The sequence below is a fragment of the Spinacia oleracea genome, chromosome 6 (genome assembly GCF_020520425.1).
Source record: "Spinacia oleracea cultivar Varoflay chromosome 6, BTI_SOV_V1, whole genome shotgun sequence".
Lineage (NCBI taxonomy): Eukaryota > Viridiplantae > Streptophyta > Magnoliopsida > Caryophyllales > Amaranthaceae > Spinacia > Spinacia oleracea.
In genome coordinates this window covers 113,098,609-113,120,303 of record NC_079492.1, presented here as the reverse complement: position 1 = coordinate 113,120,303, position 21,695 = coordinate 113,098,609, and the positions used below count along the sequence as shown (strand labels likewise).

Sequence of the window (21,695 nt, the reverse complement as noted above, 5' to 3'; positions counted from 1 at the left end):
TCACTATAGTAAAAAAAAGAACAAATTAGTAAACCCTAATTTTAAAATTAACCTAAACTGAATAAAGTCAAAACGTAAGACATTGAAAATTTCAACAATAGAAATTACATAAAGACTCTAATAAATCAATAAAGCACAAATTGAAAAAAAACGAACACCGATAAATGAAAATAAGAAGTAATTAATTTTTTTGAACGAATGCACATCTAAAGTGCAAAATCAATAACAAATTCATCTCTGAAAAATGAACAGTGTAATAAACAAAATTTACCAGCATTTCGACTTTGGTGATTTCTTAAGAAGGCATAATTTCATCTCCAACAGAACTACGAAGCATTCCTCGCCTCTTTCGGAATGTCGCACCACTTTTTATGTTCACCATTGCAAAAGAACGCCGAAAAATCAAGCATCAAAGAAGAAAAATCAGCAAAACGTAAGCGTTTGAAGAGAGAGAAACAAATTTCAGAAGAGCGGGTATGACAAGATGAGCGGAGGAAGGTAGAATACCAGATTTAAGAAAAACCTCACACGTGACAAACCCTATGATTTAACGCCTATGCCCTTGGTCCACGATAAAATTAACGTGGACCATGTTCATTTAAGTATTTTTGAATTTTAATTTGTTTTTATTAACTTTTACTACCTTCGTTTTTATATGTTCTTTACGGTTACTATTTTCACGCGAATTAAGGTAAAAGTGGTGGTGAGTGAGTGAGGTAGTTATTTGAAAGTGGGTGAAAGTGACATATTATTTAAGTGTGATAGTAGATGAATAAAAATTAGAATATAAGGTACAATTATGCATGTGGGTCAATAAATGTTGCAAATGGATGAATAAAAGAATCAGAATAGAGGGTATAATTGTAAATATTGTATTTTAAAAATAGAATAAAGTATAAGTGTAAAGAATTTTCAGAAACAGACTTAAACGGAAAGCGTAAAGAACTTTCAGGAACGGATGTAGTATATATTAAAAAAAGTTAATCGATAAACATTTTAAAGAGTAAAATGATAAATTTTATACCATATTAGTCATTTGGAAGAAACTTTTTTTATTAAAATGAAAAATATTTATCACTACAAAAATAGATAACTTTTACATATATAAGGGTAACTTTTAAGAACTTTAGGTTAATTTTTACCCCGGTGTACAATATTTATTGTACACCACTCGTAAATAAGAATTTGTGAGCTCAGGTAAGGTCACAATGATAAGTTGGATAACTGGCTTGACTGCTAAGGGTCGTTCAATACCATTTTTAGTTTTTTTACAAAACTAAAACCAAAATATGAAATCACATAAAGTAGCTTTCAGTTTTTTAAATAAACATGATTACGATATGTGTGATTGTTTTTTAGCTCAAGATTCAATCTAAATAATACTTCATTGTTTTGTAATACTCGCCACGTTCGAACTATTCTCATATTCTACTCTGACTATTGTCGGTGATTTATTATATGTGAGATAAAACACAATAACGTGAGATCTTTTTATATTCGTCATGTGTATTTTCAAAATATAAATTTTTTATAAATTTTGCAAAAAGAGTATAAATATATTAATGATCGAAGTTTTGTGTTGACATACGTGAAAGTGGTCAACGTTGTAAATAAAAACGAATGGAGGAAGTATAACTTTCAAAACCAAAAAAACCAAAAGGTAGGAACTGATAGTGATACTGGACCAACGCTAAGATTTTTCGTTATTTTATGTGTTTATGGAATTAAGTTTATATAGGTATTGATTAAAAAAAAAACTTGGATGAATAGATGAGCACTACAAGAAATTGATTAATTTTCGACCGCCAAAAGTAGTTGGTAAAACGCGAAAAACGGTTGGTAAAAGTTTTACCAACCGCCAACGGTCGCAAAATGGCGGTCAGTATTCACCTGGACGGTAATTAAGAAAACTCCGACTAGAAGGCGGTCGCTAAAATTTACTGATAGAACTAGCGACCACCTTCGTAATCGCTAAATTAGTGACCGCCATGGCAGTCACTAAATTAGTGACCGCCATAGCAGTCACTAATTTAGCGACTGCCTTGGCGGTCACTAATTTAGCGACTACCATGGCGGTCACTAATTTAGCGACTGCTTAGGCGGTCACTAATTTAGCGACTGCCAAGGCGGTCACTAATTTAGCGACTGCTTAGGCGGTCACTAATTTAGCGACTGCCAAGGTAGCTGGATGGGTGGCCGGGACAGCGGGACAGCGCGCGGCTGGCGGGAAGGTACCGCGGCTGCCTGGGTGGGTGACGGTGCGGTTGGGGTGGCGCGGGTGGGCGGTGAGGGTGATTTTCCGGCCAAATCGCCGCTCCTTCTCCTTATAGCAATTTTTTTTGGGAATGTTAACGACTGCTAGTAGGAATTGATTTGTTGTACTGGTTGGTATGGCATTAATTTGTTTGACCGCTCATTTTTTTTTAAAAAAAAATCCAAATACCGACCGCAAATTTGGTGGGAGATAATAAATAAGCGGTTACTAAAATTTTAAATGTCTTTTGGAATTAGTCGTATATTTAGCGACTGCTGCGTAGTCGGAACACAGGGAAAAGCGGTCACTAAATTAACGACTGCTGTACAAGCGGACGGTAAATTTATAAAATAGCGACCGCTAAAAATCCAGTTGGTAAATTAACGACTGTTTTTTCAGCGGTTGGTAAATTTTGTTTTACTGACCATTTTTTTGGCGGTTGGTAAATTCAGTTGGTAATCAACCACTTCCTTGTAGTGGAGGCAAAAGGTCTTGTGCGCACAAGGTGTACAATAAATTTATTGTACACCAAGATAACTTTTACCCATTTTTCTATAACTTTAACCTAGTTTTGATTAACTTTTATATTAATAAAAAAAAGTTGATAGATAAATATTTTAAAGGGTTAAATGATTAATTTTATACATTATTATTGATTTTGAAGAAATAAGTTTTACTAAAATCAAAAAAATTATCACTAAAAAATAGATAACTTTTACCTATATAAGCTTAACTTTTAAGCATTTTGAGTTAACTTTTACTCCAATGTACAATAAATAAGAATTTGCGTAGACGGGGAGCTAAAAAGAAAAAGTAATGTAATAATTTTTTTTTTTTGGTAATAAGGATTGACTTAGATTAAAAAACTTAACGAGCAAAGCAGCATAATTCAGTACAGCAAAACTAAAACATAGTTTAACTACTCCCAGTGGGGATAAGACTACAGCCACAGATGGCCCAAAAGTGACGAAGCGAACACGCTTTCAAAAAATTAGTTTGATTGTTTTCTGAGATATCATCTAAAAGGCATGGGGGCGATGTCAATGCACTGATCCAACAAACTCAGCTGGTTCCGCGCCTTTCTTGCTATGTGATCCACCTCCATCAATTCCTCTCTTCTTCTTCCAAAAGTAATGTAATATGTGAAGGAAAGTTTAATGTAGAGTTAATTCCATAACACAGCCATATAGTAAATAGAAAATTTCCCTAAAATTTCGTTTTGATTGTGCAAAAAAGAGTATTCTAGAATCAATTCAAATAAATATCCTAATACTATATGTTCCGGTAGGATTTGGGAACGGTTGGAGATGTCTTGCTGGTTGGGTGCTGCTGTTATGCTGATGATATCCTGCGCAGATAACAAAGATGAACTAGCCTCGAGGGTGATTCGAGGATCCCCCCTCCGATGCTAAAGTCAGGTATGATGAGTGATAAGTATTTTGGTTTTAGTGGAAATGATTGTGTTTGCGTACCTTTTGTCATAAATTAAGCCCATATATATAGGCGTGGGTCGGGCGTACGGACAAATGGGTCCTACCCGATTGATAGCGACCCGTTGACCTCTTGGTTTGGTCACGTGCCTCCCCCCTACCGGCTTGTAAGAGATGCTGGTAGGGAATAATAACTGCCGTTAAGGATTAATAATAACTGGTCACGTGCCTCCTTAACAGTTTGGCGATGCTACCAGCCAGCTGGTAGCATACCCGTACAACTAGCCCCCTCAGAGTGAGCATATCTGTCTTGACTGATGTGCTTGCTCTGAAAATAGTGCTCTCCCTACAACTAGCCCCCTCAGACTGCGCGCTTTCCGCGAAATGCTGGTGTGTTTATGTGTTAAGTGCTGATTAGCTTTCTCGTAGTGAATACCACCTGTAATTTCGCTGAAACTAAGCAGATAGGGTGTCCCGCTCCCTCTTACCGATATGCTCCTTTGGGGATGCTTGGACGCTGACTAGTCCCCTTGAGATTTTGGATGCTGACTAGCCCCCTTGAGGTTTTGGATGCTGACTAGCCCCCTTGAGATTTTGGATGCTGACTAGCCCCCTTGAGATTTTGGATGCTGACTAGCCCCCTTGAGGTTTTGGATGCTGACTAGCCCCCTTGAGATTTTGGAATTTTTTAGGAAGTATTTTGAATTTGTACCGCTTAAATTTATTCCACGTGTGATGCATCTGCGTGCTATGCGACGCGTGTCGCTTTATCATTTTATTTCAATGGCTGAGATTTGCTCTGTCCTTTCAACTGCCTTTAACTGTCAAATCGCCCGTTTTCCTCGATTTTTGACTATTTAACTTTCTTTTCTTAAAACGTCAAAACACTTTCGCTCTTTTCTTCAAACTTTTCTCTCTCTTTCTCAAATCTTCTCCTTTGTTCCTGCGAGTTATTTTTTCGGCGCTGTTTCTGTTGCTGACTGTGGTGCTTGCGGAAGTGTTGTACCTCGGTTCTGGGCTGCTAAATTTCCGTTGTGCGAGAAGGTATAGTCTTTTTTGTTTTTGTTTCTTCCTTCGTATAGGTTTATATTTGGGTGTAATGTCGAGTGAGCGAGATAGTGATAATGTGTTGAGTGGGGCTGGGTATGACGATGCTGACCCTGCGTCTACCTCTGAGGATGTCAATTTTGAGGATGATGATAAGCCGTCTGCCTCTGACTATTTTGAGCCGTCTTACGAGGATGCTGCAAAGGAATTACAGGCTCATATGCGCAAACAGGTACGAGCCGACATTCGTCATGATTTGAATTTAGTAGATAACTGCGAAACAATCCCGGCAGTGGATGCTCCCTCTATTTCCCTTGAGTACGAACTTCGATCATGGACGCAATTTATGGACCCTGCCGGTAAAGGATATGGTGACTATGGCACTAATTTTGGCAATGTTGTTGTGTCTTTTAACCAGGATGCCGTCAGGGGTGCCCATCTAGAGGACGTGGCTGGTGGGAGCCGTCAGATGGATGAAGGGGAGGTTAGCAGTCGTGCTAACGATGTTGCGGGGTCCGATAACTCCGCCGGTAGTGGTGGGGGAGATGATGAGGATGTAGGGGATTCAATTTTGGAGTCTGATGATGATATTGGCCGGTTGTGGGATGATGGTGAAGACGTGGCCTCTCTGTGTGAGCAGGTATTGAGAGAAGGGGATCTGGATGTGGAACCAGATTCCGATACGGAGGAGATGAGCTACAGGGTTGAGAGTCCTCCTCCTGCTGGTAGTGCCGTTTACAAAGCTAAAATAATCAAATCTTTTCGTGATAGGGCTATCAAAGACGACCATCCGCGCTGGGCCAAAGAGTATTTGAAACTGCCCAAAGGGTACCGTCTCGTGATTCCTGCTGAGGGGAGTGTGATTTTGGATTGTCCTCCTGATCATATCGGCGTGTATGCCCATCATCTAGATTTCGGCCTCCGATTTCCTCTTCATCCTTTTATAGAGAAGGTATTCCGGGCTTGGAATGTATGTTTGGCGCAGGTAACGCCTCAGGTAGTGAGGAATGTTGTGGCTTTTACCTGGCTGCTATCTTTTAAACAATGGCCCCAAACCATTAACCTGTTTAGGCGGCTGATTTGGTTGAAAAAGTACAAGAAGAAGTCTGGATGGTGGTCTTTTTACACCAAGGCAAGCAAAATGACAGTCAACCCCAAGCTGTCTAGCTGTAAAGATTGGGAAAAGAAGTTCTATTGGTTGAGAGTGCCTTCTGATTTCCCCATTCGGACTCGCTTTCATCTCCCCCGTCCTCATATGAACCATTACCCCATTCGGGAGTTGGGTTTCAGGGAGAAAAGGGCCCACCAGTTTGTGTCCTGTTTGCATGTTGACACCGGTTTGCAGAAGTCTGTGACCGTTCCTAAGTACTGGTTGCCTCCTGCTAAGTATATTTTGGGAAATGGGCCGCTGTCTGCAGTTGGCTTGTGCCACACCCATACTCTTGGTATGGTCGTGGGGCTGATAGCTATATCCCCCTCTTATATTGTTTAAGTATGCTTTTCTTGTTTTGTACGCATTTTCTGTTTGTCTGTGTTTAAATCTTTTGTTTGTTTTTTCTTACCAGGTCTGCATACTCTCAACTTTGCTATTCTTGGTTTGGGCGAAGACGGTCGTCCTACTACCAACAACCCTCCCAATCCGAAAGGCGTGTTTTCTACTCTGTCGACCTACGCAACCCAAGCCAACAAAAAGCGTGGTTCGACTCGGGAGGAGGTTGTGAGTGAGTCTCCTGCTAAGAAGACAAAAAGATTAAGCTCCATACCAGCTCCCAAACCACTTTCCATCCGTGCACCTACTGGAGTTGTTTTCAAAACGACTCATACTGCTCCCGACAACCCTGCTCCAAGACCTGTCTTCAAGACCGTCCATACTGCTCCTGACATGGCTGGTGGTTTTAAAAGTTTGGATTGCGGTCGTGGTGCTGCCCTTACTGGCAGGCGTCCTCGCGATCGTAACCAACCCTTCACTCGGGTGAATCGGTCTCGAGTGGACGGTACTACACAGCCTGCCCCTGACAAGTCTCAGCAGAAGTCTCCTGAGAAGGGTATTGAATCAGCTGCCGATGCGAACGTCGCAGGCCAAGGGGGTGATGCTGTTGAGAATGTTGAGCCGATAGCCCAACCAGACTTGATGGTTGTGGACCTTATGACTCCAACCCGCCAGAATCAGGAGCAAGAGGTTAATGATACTGATGTTGCTGGTATGGGCCAGAAGACTCCTCCTCTCATGCCTCCTACTCTTCATACCTCTTCTGGGTATGTTCGCCCTAGCCAGAGCGCTGGTACCAGCTCTGGTCTGAACATGGGTGTCTTCGTCCGTCCTGGAGAGTGGATTGAGAAGACTCCGATTTGCTTGACTCCCAGGAAGATGAAGTACTTTGAGGTTCCTCCTGGTGAGCCTGACGAATCCTGGAACCCTAAAATTGATCTTCTTCGTGGTGAGTCGATACTCACCGATGACTGCAAAGGAGGTGGTTGCATGGGTTGGAGGGCTTTGAAGGATCTGGCTACTCCTCGCGACAATCCTGCTGCTGAGATTGACGCGCCGGCTGCCCAACATATGAATGACTTGCTCAAGGTATGAAATCGGTGCTACTTTTATGGTATGCTTTTTGTATATATATATATATTTGTTCAAGGTATGTAATCGGTGTTGTTTTTTGACGATTTGTCTTTTGTAGGCCTGCAACTCTGCAGTGGAGCTTGTGAAGCTGTACCTCTGCTACCAGGAGCAGAATGAAGACCTTCAGAAAAGGCAGGCTGAGCTGGAGAAGCAGGTGAATGACGCCAAGCAAGATCTGGACCAAAAGACTTCTGAGCTGAAAAGGGTGAAGCAACGCAACCAAGAGTTGGAGAATGTTGCGAACAAACTGGAGGCAGAGGAGACCAAAAACAAAGAGCTGTCTGAGAAGTTGCTGGAGGCGGATGAGAAGGCCAAAGCTGCTTACAAGACCGGTGCTCGGGATGGTGCCTTGCGATTTTCTCGGTCCCAGACCTATAGTAAGCGTATCACGGATAGTCATAACGGTGGCTGGTTTGCTGCCCACCGTTGTGGCGTTCATGGTATTGGCCTTACCAAGGAGGACTGTGAGGATATTGAGTATGCTTTCCTGGTGGAGGAAAAGCACAGGGTACCAACCGGTTGGGAGTCACAGATCATTCCGGAGGAGATTATTCAGAATGCTGATCCTTTGACTCTCCCTCCCATTGAGCTGAAGGAAGAAGACTACCTGGATCCTGCCCTGCTGTCTTCCAGTACCAACCAGAAGGATCATCAACAAGTTTGAAGGTGCGGGCAGTCATCACCGGTATCATCCTGTGGTTCATCTGGCGTTGCTGCTTTTAAAGATTAGTTTATTTTTTTAGACGCACTTTTGGTATCAGCTGTTTGTGGCACTTTTTGCCCTGGGATATTTTATGCTTGTTTTTGTAAACTTTACCTTGTGCCATTTTTGATCAGCTAACAAATGTCAGTTTTGGTGTTGGCTGTCGAATTTGCTTTATTCAGATGGTGTTACTCTTATGCTTATGATATTGTGTTGTTTATTTTATTTTTCTATTTTATGCTTGCCTTCATTTATGCAATTGTGCTGTTTGAGTCTGGTACTTTACCCCGAGTCAGCAAGCTGATAGTAGCCTTGCTGACTTACTTTAAGGGTTTTGAATCATGATATTTGACTATACACTACCCCGAGTCAGCAAGCTGATAGTAGCCTTGCTGAGCTACTTTAAGGGTTTGATTCGTATCACCCCTAGTCAGCAAGCTGATAGTAGCCTTGCTGACCTACTTTAAGGGTTTGAATCACGATTTTTGATTATACATCACCCCGAGTCAGCAAGCTGATAGTAGCCTTGCTGACCTACTTTAAGGGTTTGAATCACGATTTTTGATTATACATCACCCCGAGTCAGCAAGCTGATAGTGTTAGGTTATGATACATATGACAATTCATAAATCATGCGGAAAAACCATAAACCCAGGAAAACATATTATTTACACATAATCATTTAGCATAGATTAGATGCATACTCTTTGTTGCGTGCCTTCCCTAGCTGCGCCCGAACCGAACAAGAACAAGTCTTTAGGACTCCAAGTGTCGTCCCTCCGTAGATAGTCCACAGCACGTCCGGATCCGCCTTAAGATTGACCAACTAGAATCGCCCTTAAGGTACTATTATTTTCGGCACTTTATAGGCAAATGTGTGACTGAATTTTTCTCTCAAAAACTCACTTTGAATACTTTGAAACTTGTGTTATAAATTGTGAGCCCTAGCCTCATATTTATAGCGGTATGGAAAGGGAATCGAAATCCTATTCAGATACAAATTAATTAAACCTAGAATCCTACAAGAACTCTAATTTAATTAATTTATAGAATTAGGAATTTAATCATTAACCGAACTCTGCATGTTTTAGGAAACGTGCACGAACACAAACACTTGCACACACACGCACGGCAGCCACGATGGGCCCCATGCGTGCGCGCGAGCAGCAGCCCACTCAGCGCCCGCGCGCGCTGCGCGCTGCGCGCGCTGTGCGCGCTGCGCGCGCTGCGCGCTGCGCGCAGCCTGCTGGGCCTGGCCTTGCGCTGGGCCTGGCGTGGCTGTTTGTGCGGCGCGCTTGGCTTGCTGGGCGATGGCCTGGCTTCGTGCTGGGCCTCGTCCGGCAGGCCTCGTCCGATGCTTATTCGTACGACGCGCTTCCGATTAAATTTTCCGATTCCGGAATTCATTTCCGATACGAACAATATTTAATATTTCCGATTCCGGAATTAATTTCCGTTTCGAACAAATATTTAATATTTCCGTTTCCGGAATTATTTTCCGATTCCGGTAATATTTCCGATTCTGACAATATTTCCGTTTCCGGCAATATTTCCGATTCTGGCAATATTTCCATTTCCGATAATATTTTCCGACACGTACCATGTTTCCGTTTCCGGCAACATCTACGACTTGGATAATATTTATATTTCCGATACGATCCATATTTCCGTTTCCGGCAATATCATCGTTTCGGAGTATTCATTCCTTGCCTGTGACGATCTTAGCTCCCACTGAAACCAAGATCCGTCGGTTCCGAATATTCATAGATGGAGTATTTAATGCTATTAAATACTTGATCCGTTTACGTACTATTTGTGTGACCCTACGGGTTCAGTCAAGAGTAAGCTGTGGATTAATATCATTAATTCCACTTGAACTGAAGCGGCCTCTAGCTAGGCATTCAGCTCACTTGATCTCACTGAATTATTAACTTGTTAATTAATACTGAACCGCATTTATTAGACTTAACATAGAATGCATACTTGGACCAAGGGCATTATTTCCTTCAGTCTCCCACTTGTCCTTAGGGACAAGTGTGCATTTCCTAATTCCTTTGTCGCTCGATGCTTGCTCTTGAACATAAGGTAAGAGTTGTCATCCTTATTACGTCCAGAGGTGTTCCTCGGTTTCAGAGTTCAACTGATCAAATAGACAGATAATCATAGCCTATGATTCATCCGAGCACGGCCATGCATTTCACAGTTTCTAGCTCTCCGAGTGGCCTTGTACAACTTTTAAGCATCTCATCCCGATTTATGGGAGGACAATCCCAATCTTGCGATCTTGAGATTAGACTTCGTTTGATAGGTGATTACCTGAGCGTTGCCTTTATAGCCTCCTTTTACGGTGCGACGGTTGGTCAACGTCAAAGCAACCAGTTCTCAAACAAGTAATCTCAAATCACTCAGGTATTGAGGATTTAGTGTCTAATAATTTAATGAAATTTACTCATGACAGATTTTCATCTCTTACAGTAAAGTTTTATAGGTCTTGTCCGATACTAGTCTTCCCGAAGTAAGTATCTATGCAAATGATTATGACATTGCCATGTCCACATAGTTCAAGAAACAGAACTACTAGTCATCTTGCATTCTAATCGTCTAACGTTTTCTATGCGTCCAATTTTATAGAAAACTCCGATTAGGGACCATTTTCAACCTTTGACATTCAAGTTCACTTGATAGACATTTCTTAGTCACAGGACTGGTCCTGACAGTCTATCTTGAATATATCGTCAAATTTGAAGGGACTCATCATTTAATACTAAACCAAGATTAAATGGAATATGAAAATATATTTCATATATGATAAATGTTCAACCCCAATGTTTTATAACCATGGGCCTCAAACCCATCTTTAAAACAGTTCATGGAATTCAAAGCTATGCTTGATTTCCAGTGCTACAACGTGAGTGTTGCTTCTCATTTGTTGCATAGGTTTAGTTATCATGCTTTGCCAATCTTAATATCATTTTCATCGAATGTTCTTCGAGATATGATGATAAGATCTTTTCGAGTTTGTTTATTATGTGATCTAGTCTTTCTTACTTTGATGGTGGTTTTACTCATTTTGCAATGAAGAACCATCAAGTTAGCAGACGTTTTTCTTGCTTCAAGAGTGGTTCCACGCATTTTTCAATGAAGAACCATCAAGCCAGCAGATAGGTGATCTACCCAAGTTCAGTGAAGAACTTTAAACAACCCTGTTTTATTGCTTCTTAGGCAATAATTACTTTTACTTCAACTGTATAGGTTGCTAGTGATGCTTTGTTTGGATTTACCTATCCAAGCAGTTCATAGATATGTGGAAGACTCTCCAACTATATCTTAGAACATAGAAATTATTATTTTAATTTCCCACGCAACAACTCATGATCTCCAATCCATGTTGTCATTTCAAAACCCGATGCTCTATAGCTCGTCCTTATCAATGGTTAACTCCAAAGGGTCTTGCTTGATCCTTTGCCAGTGTTTATGCGTGTAGCATCAATATTTAGCATATCTTTATTTCCTTGAATCAAGAACTATTCCTATGTATCATTTCAAGTACCATAAGTATTCTTGATCTCAATCTAGTTGATCTTCACTTAGATCAATAGAGATTGGTATATGTTCGTCATGCCTAAAGTCATACGATACGTTTTTGGCGATCCTCATATTATATCATACATGATAAATTCTTTTGCAGAATATTTCCCAATTGAATTCTATTCATGTAACTTTAGCTTATCTAGTTTCAGTAGATACTAAATTCAGCTAAATTCTTTGACATATAATATAGGTTAAGAATCTCATTTAGACTCTTTGATGTTTAACTTAGTAAATGCTTATACATAGTTAAAACATCCTTTACTTAGATTTATTCACATGGGTCGAATATCTCCAATGGAGACTTTCGTGTTTGATTTAGTAAATGCCATTACTTAATCCAAAACAATATCATAAGATCTTTGTAAATAGATCTTAATACCCAGTATGTACTAAGTTTCGCCATGGTCCATCATTGATGAATAATCTCAAATCTAAGTCATTAGCATTTGAATGTTATTTTACAATAGAGAGATATGTGTGTGATACACATAGGACCAATTAAGTTTTTATGTACTCCCACTAAACTTCTTATATATGTATAAGAATCATGTATATTTTATGAAACTAAAATGCTTATTAGCTTCACTTAAAATACAGTTCCAATTCCCAATTGCTTGCTTAAATCTGTACTTAGATTTTATAAGCTAGCTTTCTCTTTCAAGCATTTATTTGGATCCACAAATCCTATGACATACCATGTACATAGTTTATTCCAACATTTGATTGAGGAATACGTTTTGTCATCCAATTGCTATATGTACCAATATGCAATCATTGCTTGAATTATAGACTTGAGCATTACGATTATGCATGAGGTTTCAACACAATTTACACCATGAATTTGCTTGTAACCTTTAGCAACTAATCTAGCTTTGTGTGTGAACACAATTCCATGTTTGATGGTTTTTATCCTTAAAACAAACTTGCAACCAATAGGTGTGAACCCATTCTTGCAAATCAACAAAATTTCAATTTTGTCATCAAAACATTGAGTATGTTTTATGGCCTCTAACCATTTAAAACATTTGAGTCTATATATGGCCTCTAACCATTTTAGGGAATCTAGGTTTCGTCATAGCTTTCTCACAAGTCACAAACTCATTAATCTACATGATAATAGTTTGACTGCAAGTTGTAGGTTTCTTCACTATCTAATAGAAGAATTGCATAGTTTCAGTGACCTGAACTCCATGATTCTTCACTATCTAATAGAAGAATCTCATAGTTCCAGTGACTTGAACTTTATGCCTACTAGGGTATAGAACATCAAACAATAGAATATCAATAGCCACTTGAAAGTCCTTTGAATATTCTGTTCTCCTTGAAGCACTTGTAAAGTCTTCTAAGAGATGTCTATTCTTTAAAGCCACTTCTAAAGTCCTTAAAGAATAAGTTCGGATTTTCTGAAGCACTTCGAAAAGCCTCCGGAATGTCCGTTTATGTTTGTTGTTCGTCTCGAAGACTTTCGAGGTCTATTTTCTCCCACTTGTCATTTTGGAAACGAATCTCCAAAAGGACATTATTTCGAGCAAACAAACATTATGTTCTCAAAAATTCGTGGTAGAAACAATACCCTTGTGCCTCATTTGAATAAATCACAATGAAACATATATCTATACTTGGGCCTTAGTTTGTCGAAATGACAAAAACTAAGCTCCCACTGAGTTTTGCAACTCTCTAGATATATTTTATGAAAAGTTATTCTGAAATTACTTTTCAATAGTTTTGACGAATTTGGTTTAGTTTGGTGGTAGTTGAGCATTTTGTTTTAGAAATTATAGGAAAAGTTTTATGATCCATCATTGATCGAATCAAGTACTAATTGACTTCGATTATTCCAACTAAGATATGCCATATCTTATGGAGCTAGATTGTGAAATTACAACACACAATCATTGATGATCATATTTGGTCTCAAGTAATCATTAACATGATCTAACCTAGATCTTTATGATTTCTTACCAAGTGGATTTTATACTTCTGAATCTTTGAACTAGCCAAACAGATTCAACTTATATCACTTTTGAGTAAATAAACCTATATTCACTCAAATCCATGTGAAATAATAAAGTCATAAAATTTTTCTTTAGCTTTGAACTCTATTGTCTAGGCGTTCTAACAATAGTTCATATCTTTTGTTACTTTCAACAAGTAAGACTGGTTGTCTTAAAATGATCTAGAAATCAATCAACTTTCAAAAGTCCATTAAAATAGAGCTTTTGAATGTTAACTTGTTGATATGGTCTAAGCAACAATGCCAAAGATTTAGTGGAACTCAAATCAAGGGGTTGATTTGAACCTAGTAAAGTTCTTTAAAGAGTTGTTTGTTTTAATCAAGCATATTGACTCAACCTGTAATTGACCATTTCATTCAAATAAACAAACAAACATTGTTTTTGTTTTTCTTGAATGTGAGTCTTTCTGTGTTTGAAGCAGAAATTTAGGTATGCTGATTATGGAACAAAATAGCCATTAAGTTCCAGCCTTGAAAGGACTTAAAACAAACTAGATGACCCTACAACTAATGTAGCATTGCCATGCTTCGTTTCCCACTTGTAGGTCATTAGTGTATCCTAGCTTCCATTGTTTGAGTTATTACCGAAGTAAGAACCTCAAGCGGTATATGATACCAAGGAAGTTTGATTGCTAGGTCACTTCTCTTTAAACATAAACTTATAGGTAGAAACGGAATCGTAAATTCCTTTCATTTGTTCCTTTGTTTTCCTATTTCTTGTACCCTTTCTTATAGTCTTAAGAATTGAATTCTTTAGTGTTGACTTTTATACTTTGTTAGACATGTCCAATGTCACCCCAACAAGGTTCTTTACCATTTATGTTGAATATTTTGTTTCAACTAGATGATCTTACCAGAAGCTTCTAAAGTTCTCTAAGCATCGATCTATTCGAATGTCTAGGGACTAGACTCATTCGAGAATTAAATGGAAAAAGATATTAGGTTGTTAACCATTGGTAAAGCTGAGCGTGTTAAACTCAATGCTTCATGATCTCAAAACTACAGTGTATTTTGAATTCACAAGCACCAATTGGTTTGCCATTCGATTTTGATATTCGAAAACAACCATAAAAGTCGCTATAAGAAACGTACATTTTAAATTGCTCACTTTCTCTCTTTTCCGTGAATCGTTCTTGGATTCACTACCAATCGAGGAAATTTACTGTTACCTTTCTAAAAGGATTTATTGCAGTGCAAGATATTTAATTATAAACAATAATTAAAACATACATTGAAGCATGCAAAGTCTAAACATTTATCATGAATAATAACTTGAAATTAAAGCAACCATGCAATTCAAACAAGTTATTAGCATTTTATTCGATTTTATTGTTCCGGCAGGTGTGAATAAAATGATTCCAAGATCCTAAAATCATTGAAGAACTAAGCACAGTTTGTCGACTTAATCCTAAAACATCTTAGGTAAGCAAAATCCTTTTGCTAATAGTCTAGAAACTACTCTTGGTTGATAGGTACGTCTAAGAACTTGTTAGGTAAACCTATCGATTTTGCCACGACATAAAAGGACTCCTTACTTATATCGTTGAGTTTCACCAAAACTAACATGTACTCACAATTATTTGTGTACCTTGCCCCTTTAGGACCAATAAGTAACACCTCGCTGAGCGAAAACTATTACTAGATTGATGTAAAGGATATCCAAGCAAGTGTATATTTTGGCATGGCACCTTTTAACTCAATTTTTAAGTTTGGAACTTAAGGCTCTTACTATGTTGGTTAGATTTTAAGTGAACTAAAATCCTTAATCATGCAACATAATCAAGCTTTTGATCTCATGCATTTTAAGACATATTTAAAACAATAAATAACTTAAAACATGCATAAGATATTTGTGATCTAGTATGGCCCGACTTCATCTTGAAGCTTTGACTTCAAAGTCCGTCTTGAAAATCTCCGTGGGAGGCACCATTTTCTTCAAATAGGATAAGCTATAACTAATTACAACTATTTGATGGTTCGCAGACCATATTTGAATTGAAAAATAACTTTGGTACTTTAGACCAATTACATTCAAATTAATGGTACGCAGACCATATTTTCTATCCTATTTGGGCCATACTAGTCACTTCATAACCTGCAAAACAGTACATATACACACTAGTAGAAAAATATTGATTTGAGGCGTCACTTTTATATTGATTTGCGGCGTTTTAGGCGTAGCAGCAAATAGAGTGGCAGCAAATGAATTGTATTGATTTGCGGCGTTAAAAAACGCCTCAAATCAATCATTCATTTGCGGCGTAATTAGGGAAAAACGCCTCAAAATATTTGAATTGAATTGCGGCGTTTCTACCTGAACGCCTCAAACTTTGGTAAAATGGCAGAAGTTTATACGCCGCGAATAAATAATATATTTTTTTAATAAATAATATATATTTCGTATACTCAACAATCCCAAAAATGTAGACCTGTACTCACGCCACATTTATACAACGTTCAAAAGTGTCATCAACCACCAATAACTTTCCGAAACATTGATTTTTACATATAAGTTAACCATCATATATATGTTTAAAAAAATAAACCACCTAAATAGTTTCAAATCTATAATAACTATATCTTTTACACTTCGTACGTTACAAAATTGCACCAAAAATATAATAAGGCAATTATATATGATTTTAGTAGCACGAAACATCCACAAGAAGAGATCAATGAAGCGTTAATTACACACAATGTTCGGTGAAGTATGATGCCCATTTGTCTCGTATTTCATCAATTTGCTCATCGGTGAAAGGATCTCCACTCATTGAAATGCAAACCTAACAAAATAATATATATATATCATAAAATTAGGGTTAATTTAAAAGAATAGAAGAAATACACGACGGAAAACATTAACGAAAAACGTCAAATGGTAGTGTTAGTCAAACAAACCAAACTTATAAGGTAGTTAAATTAAAAAAAGTTTATATAAGGTAGCAATTCACAAAACCACCAAACTTAAAGGTAGTGTTTCACAAAATTTCCTATTTTAAACCCTTTAAATGTTTAATATTCTTCTTATTAGGTTACTTAGAATTATTCTCATCTACTTTGGTCAAGTTATGCGCGTTTAAGACTTTAATGATCATTATAGGTCATATTTTGACTGTTATAGTCGTTTTTGCTCCCTAACTCTAACCCATGAACTTAGATTGGTATTCTAAACTCTTTAAATGTTTAATATACTTAATATTAGGTTACTTAGACCGATAGCAACTCACAAGCTATAGATGAGTTTTCATTCAAAGAGACAACTGTGTCTGAGTTCTAACTATCGTCATTGTTAAATCATATTCTTTAAAAATTGCAACTTCGCAAGCTTTCCCGTAAAAAGTGGAAAATATATCAGCAAAAGAAAATAAGGTTACAAAATAACTAACCTCCCAGGAAAGGGCTCAAGCCATATATTATTAACAACATCAAAGTTTCACAAAAGAAGAGCAATTAGACCATGACCAGCCTTCCATACAGCATGTGGGAACTTTGTCTCCCTTGTCCACTGTCAACAAAATAAATTTAAAGCTTATTTGATTGGTCTAGAATATTAAATATCATATAGGGAAATAGGACATGATCATAGATCAATATTAAGGTAAACAAAACAAGGATATTATTTAATTGCCAAAGATACCAAAGTATCGCATATAGTGGGTTCGTGTTGAAACCCCCCCAATTATCAAACTGCCATCCATCAAAGTTTCAAGCAAATAATTGTCATACCAAGTAAATAATAGAGTCACCTTGTCCTCAAGGTGAAAAGCCGGAAATCTGGTCTGGACGGCAAGGAAATCTTCCCAAGTTGCCTCATAATCTGGCAGGTTATCCCACTTAATGAGTACTTCTAACGCAGTTCCATCTCCAGAAACAGCAGGTCGAACTCCTACCAAGGAGTCAGGTTTTTCCACCAACTCCAAGTTTGTTATGGAATTAGTGGATGCAAATCTGTACCCAGAAACAAAGGTAATAATATTAAGGCTAGGATAGAAATAGTTGTATTTGAAGCTATTAAATCACCAATGGTGCATACAACTGAGGTAGAAGGACAAGAAAAAGACAGAATATATCACATAACATTCTTTTACGGCTCCTGCCTTATTTATAGTGCTAGCTCTGACAACTCCTCTCTCATGCGTGACAATCACCAACTTGCTGCTCACGGTATTTTCTAACAGAATGCTGACACCATTAAGTTGTAATTCCTGATTTATCCTTCCTCTTACGTCTGACATATGTCATTCTCACAGGGGGCTTAGTTGGGGGTAGCTGCTGCACTACAGATCCCAGGCTCTCTCAAGCCTGTGTAAAACAGAGGAATTAAGGGAACGAACAAAGAAAAGAAGAAATTGGGAAGACTAAAGAATTACGGTATATAATTTTGTCGCATAATATTTCTCATTTTGTCGCACAATCTTTTCAAAGCATGCATGATATACGGCATCTGCATTACATCCATCCTTAATTGATGGAATTCCGCCTGTTACAAGGACTTGCTTTAACCCTTGTGGGCAAAACTTAGATATGTAACAGCACAAAAACCCCCCATAGCTCTGTAAACAAAAGGGAAAGAAAGGGTCATACTTGTGAGCATACTTCAAGAAAAAAGCATTGCTTCCTAAAAGTGAGCATACTTCAAGAAAAAAGCATTGCTTCCTAAAAGTGAGCATACTTGTAGGCATGTAATGGTCATTAGTGATGCAGAAGTTCTCACATCAATGATTTAAAAACTCCACGACATGAATACCTTGATTGGAATGGTAGCTTCATACAGCAACAGAACATCCCTTGCAGCATGATAGAATTCCAACGCCACTCTTGGGGATGACAAACAAACATCCTACACACAAGAATTATCAAGAAGTCATATATGCCGTCTTATAACATGCAATCAGCAAGATATCAATCCTGCCCAGAGTCAGGGACTCAGGATAGTAGGTATAACTGTGATAAAATGGTGAAGCAAAATGTTCATGTGAAGTAACTCTTAAACATGTCAAGTTTAAAATTTCATGGGGTTTATCCGCTAATCAGAATGATCCATGTATCACATTGAGAAAACATACTAGTTGTGATACCTTAACATCACAAAAACCACTGTTAGGTACAATTCCACCATAATTTGTCAAAATGAAAGCTTAGTGTGATTATAAATAATGATTAATGTAAACAAGTGAACAAGTCAGAATAATAGCCAGAAATAACTATCTTACTTGAAGTGTTTGATGCACCAACTTCATCAACTGACAAGCAGCAAGGGACACTATACACTTCTCTGACGAAAATAGCAAATTGACAGCACAATCAGTGTATCTGTTATTTCCGAACTTAGGTCCTTTGCTGCTAAACTCCTGAGAGCTAATTGTTAGTACGTAATTCCAGCAGATGAGCACAAAGATATAAGACAGGTTGAATGAGAGTTGACTTCTGGAATAGTAAAGTCACATCGTAGAATCAACTGTCTAGCATTTGCCAGCATTTCTCTCTTTTTCCTCACAGCAAAGTGTACCTCCACGTTATCAGCAAAGTTGCTTAATCTTTCATCATTCTTATCAGATTTGGAAATGAACATAATCTCCTGTAAAACAATCTCAAATTCAGAAGAAGAGTTCATGATCTTCTGAAAATCAACTAACTTTGAAGCATCATCAGGGACAACCTGAGAATACAGAATACAAAAGATTCAACACTGCAAAGAGAGGTCAGACTACACTTAAAGAAATAAAAACAAAAGACCAACGAAAACTATGAATTCGCGTTGAAGATCTTAAGCAATCAAACCTAGAGATAGGGTATCAGGTGAACATCAGCCCCCCCCCCCCCCCCCACGTCCCACACCAACCAGCTATCAACATACATGGAAAAAAATATTTACATGATGCATGCAGTGAAGTTGAGCATAAACGAAACATGGATGACAAAGCTGAAGTGTTTACCTTTGAGAGGAAGTTAGAAATAATAAGCTCAGACATTCTTGGCCACGCAACCTTCCGAAACAACGCATCCAAGGACCATTTTCAAGACATATATACTGGTGGATAAACTTAACAACTATCGTCATTCTTGAGAATAGAGCATCGCTATCAATGTCATCTGTCTACATCAAAAAAGGGGTTAATCTAACAGGCTATAGCATGCTGCGTTCTTTTCCTTGAATAACGTAGTCTAATGTTTTAGTGTGTTACTGACTAATTAAAATTTACCAATCACCAAATTCTTTAATGCTCTTCCTGATTTCTTATATCTTGCTTGTCTGCTTTGGCACTCAATATACATACAATTTCTTGAGTGAAAAGGGACCAAATTTATTATACGAGTATTTATATCATTGATGTTACCTTCGGCTCTAGACTTGAGACTATCTTCAAGATTTTGTCACTGCTCTCGACCAAGCTACCACTAGATTCTTCCAGAAACGAAACAGGGGAGTTAAATTTCACTGCAGGAGCAATGACATGCTTGATGAATAAGTCAGCGGTCCTTGCAAGCCCATAATCAAGTATTCCTAGCACCTGGGAAAATGACAATTGAAAACTATAAATTCTAGGAAATGGCAGCTAAATGAATCCTCAAGTTAGCCATGGAATACTCAAATCATACACTAAATTTAGCGAGTTTGCTAATGAATATCATCATACATTCATACACTCAGTTAGTTAAGAATAAAGAATTAAATAGCACATAACAACATCTCACTGCATTGAACAAACAGAAACTTACATCCATGGCTTCCATAACATTACGAAGCTCGACACCACGAGCCTCACCAACGCCAGAGCGATAAACAACCCGAATTCCACCAAAATCAGTGTCAAAACTCACCACAATGTTCAAAAAGTTGACAAGCAAATCTTGAATCTACAAACCCAAATACAACGTGTTACACCAAGGAACGAATTACAGTGAAATCTTAAATTTAGTTTAAAACCTAAGCAAAACCCATGAACAAAAATTTCAGGTTTCTTAGTCTCGAGCCTGAACCAACACCAAATTTGTAGGATACAATCAGAGATAAATTTAAAGCATTTTTAAGGTTCTTTTAAGCCAAAATTCGACATTGAAAATTAGGGTTAATTAATTTACAGTTTCAGCGGGAGAGAAGAGAGGAGAGGACAGAGCAAGAGAGCAATAATTAGATAATTCAAACACAATTCATGTAAATTGAGAGACTGAAATGAGGGGGAATAGAGCAATTGAACAAAAAAAAGGCAAGGATGAGGAGGAGCCAGTGGAAGCATAATGTACCCCAAGTGAGAACGGCGGCGGCAGAGATGAGTTCGAATGACCACGGCGGTGGCGGAGCTTAAGTTTCCCGGCGAAATTCGATGGTGAAGAAAGTAGGTCAGAGTCAGTCAATCGTACGAAGGAAGAAGAAGGTGCTGGTGTTTTTGTGAAGTGAAGACAAGCCAAAAGAAAGAAAGAAAGAAAGAAAGAAAGAAAGAAAGAAGCTCCAAATTTGCGGCGTTAAAGGATAGACGCCGCCAGATTTTTTTTTTTAATAATTCGCTGCGTCATAATCGAAGATAACGCCGCAAAGTGTTATTTTTTTAACTAATTCCTCGAATTTCTCATTTAGTTAGAGGCGTTAATTGATTAACGCAGCTAAGTCATGGCAGCAAATTAATGTTTTTCTACTAGTGACAATATATACCATTCACCCATTCATTATCATGAATGGCCCACATAGCTGGTTAGTAAAACACATTATGCATCACGTAAACATTTGCAGCAATTAATCAAGGGCACCAATAATCTACCAATTATTCAGTCCTTATTAATTCTAATCAAGTTGTTTTAACCTTAAGGATTTGTAGACCTAATCAAGAGTTTATGACTAAAAAGCGCTCCCACTTAAACCAATAAATTCATATGCTTTACCAATTTTAAACATAAAAATGTATTTCTAGTCTAACCGGAAACATACAAATTTAATTAAAATTTAAAGCTCATATAAATTTATAATTGAATCCAAAAAGTTTAATTTAATTTCAGTCGCATTTAAATTAATTCATGATTTTAATTTTAGTAAAATA

At 38.0% G+C, this 21,695-nt stretch overlaps 2 protein-coding genes and 1 long non-coding RNA gene across 4 annotated transcripts; 1 reads left to right on the top strand and 2 right to left on the bottom strand.

Annotated features, from left to right (window-relative positions):
• The first annotated feature begins 4,783 nt into the window (after positions 1 to 4,783).
• Positions 4,784 to 8,234, top strand: LOC130463499 (uncharacterized). Its single transcript, XM_056832645.1, has 3 exons — positions 4,784 to 6,176; positions 6,225 to 7,309; positions 7,413 to 8,234. The coding sequence occupies exons 1-3, from the start codon at positions 4,784 to 4,786 to the stop codon at positions 8,016 to 8,018; spliced, it is 3,084 nt and encodes a 1,027-aa protein (XP_056688623.1). The 3' UTR covers positions 8,019 to 8,234.
• Positions 8,235 to 16,106: 7,872 nt separating this feature from the next.
• LOC130464200 (uncharacterized) lies at positions 16,107 to 19,076 on the bottom strand. The gene is made up of 5 exons (XR_008924548.1): positions 18,876 to 19,076; positions 18,410 to 18,502; positions 17,389 to 18,215; positions 17,049 to 17,167; positions 16,107 to 16,445 (listed from the first exon to the last, which is right to left on the bottom strand). It is a non-coding gene; the product is annotated as an uncharacterized lncRNA (long non-coding RNA).
• Positions 19,077 to 19,110: 34 nt separating this feature from the next.
• Positions 19,111 to 20,968, bottom strand: LOC130464373 (centromere/kinetochore protein zw10 homolog). 2 transcript variants are annotated; one of them, XM_056833906.1, is made up of 4 exons: positions 20,383 to 20,968; positions 20,001 to 20,174; positions 19,599 to 19,759; positions 19,111 to 19,240 (listed from the first exon to the last, which is right to left on the bottom strand). In XM_056833906.1, exons 1-4 carry the CDS (start codon positions 20,395 to 20,397, stop codon positions 19,195 to 19,197), a joined length of 396 nt encoding a protein of 131 aa, XP_056689884.1. In that variant the 5' UTR covers positions 20,398 to 20,968; the 3' UTR covers positions 19,111 to 19,194. The 2 variants fall into 2 exon arrangements, with proteins under 2 accessions (XP_056689884.1, XP_056689885.1); XM_056833907.1 differs by having other exon boundaries at positions 19,129 to 19,321; positions 20,383 to 20,963.
• Positions 20,969 to 21,695: the final 727 nt, after the last annotated feature.

Bases quoted from the DNA above. Each gene is read 5' to 3' on its own strand.
- LOC130463499 (XM_056832645.1), top strand. From the start codon at position 4,784: ATGTCGAGTGAGCGAGATAGTGATAATGTGTTGAGTGGGGCTGGGTAT. The intron at 6,177-6,224 runs GTATGGTCGTGG...ATATTGTTTAAG, and splicing joins GTGCCACACCCATACTCTTG to TATGCTTTTCTTGTTTTGTA. The intron at 7,310-7,412 runs GTATGAAATCGG...TGTCTTTTGTAG, and splicing joins ATATGAATGACTTGCTCAAG to GCCTGCAACTCTGCAGTGGA.
- LOC130464373 (XM_056833906.1), bottom strand. The intron at 19,760-20,000 runs GTAACATCAATG...TTTTTGATGTAG, and splicing joins TCTCAAGTCTAGAGCCGAAG to ACAGATGACATTGATAGCGA. The intron at 19,241-19,598 runs GTAAACACTTCA...ATTGTTTTACAG, and splicing joins TTTCTAACTTCCTCTCAAAG to GAGATTATGTTCATTTCCAA.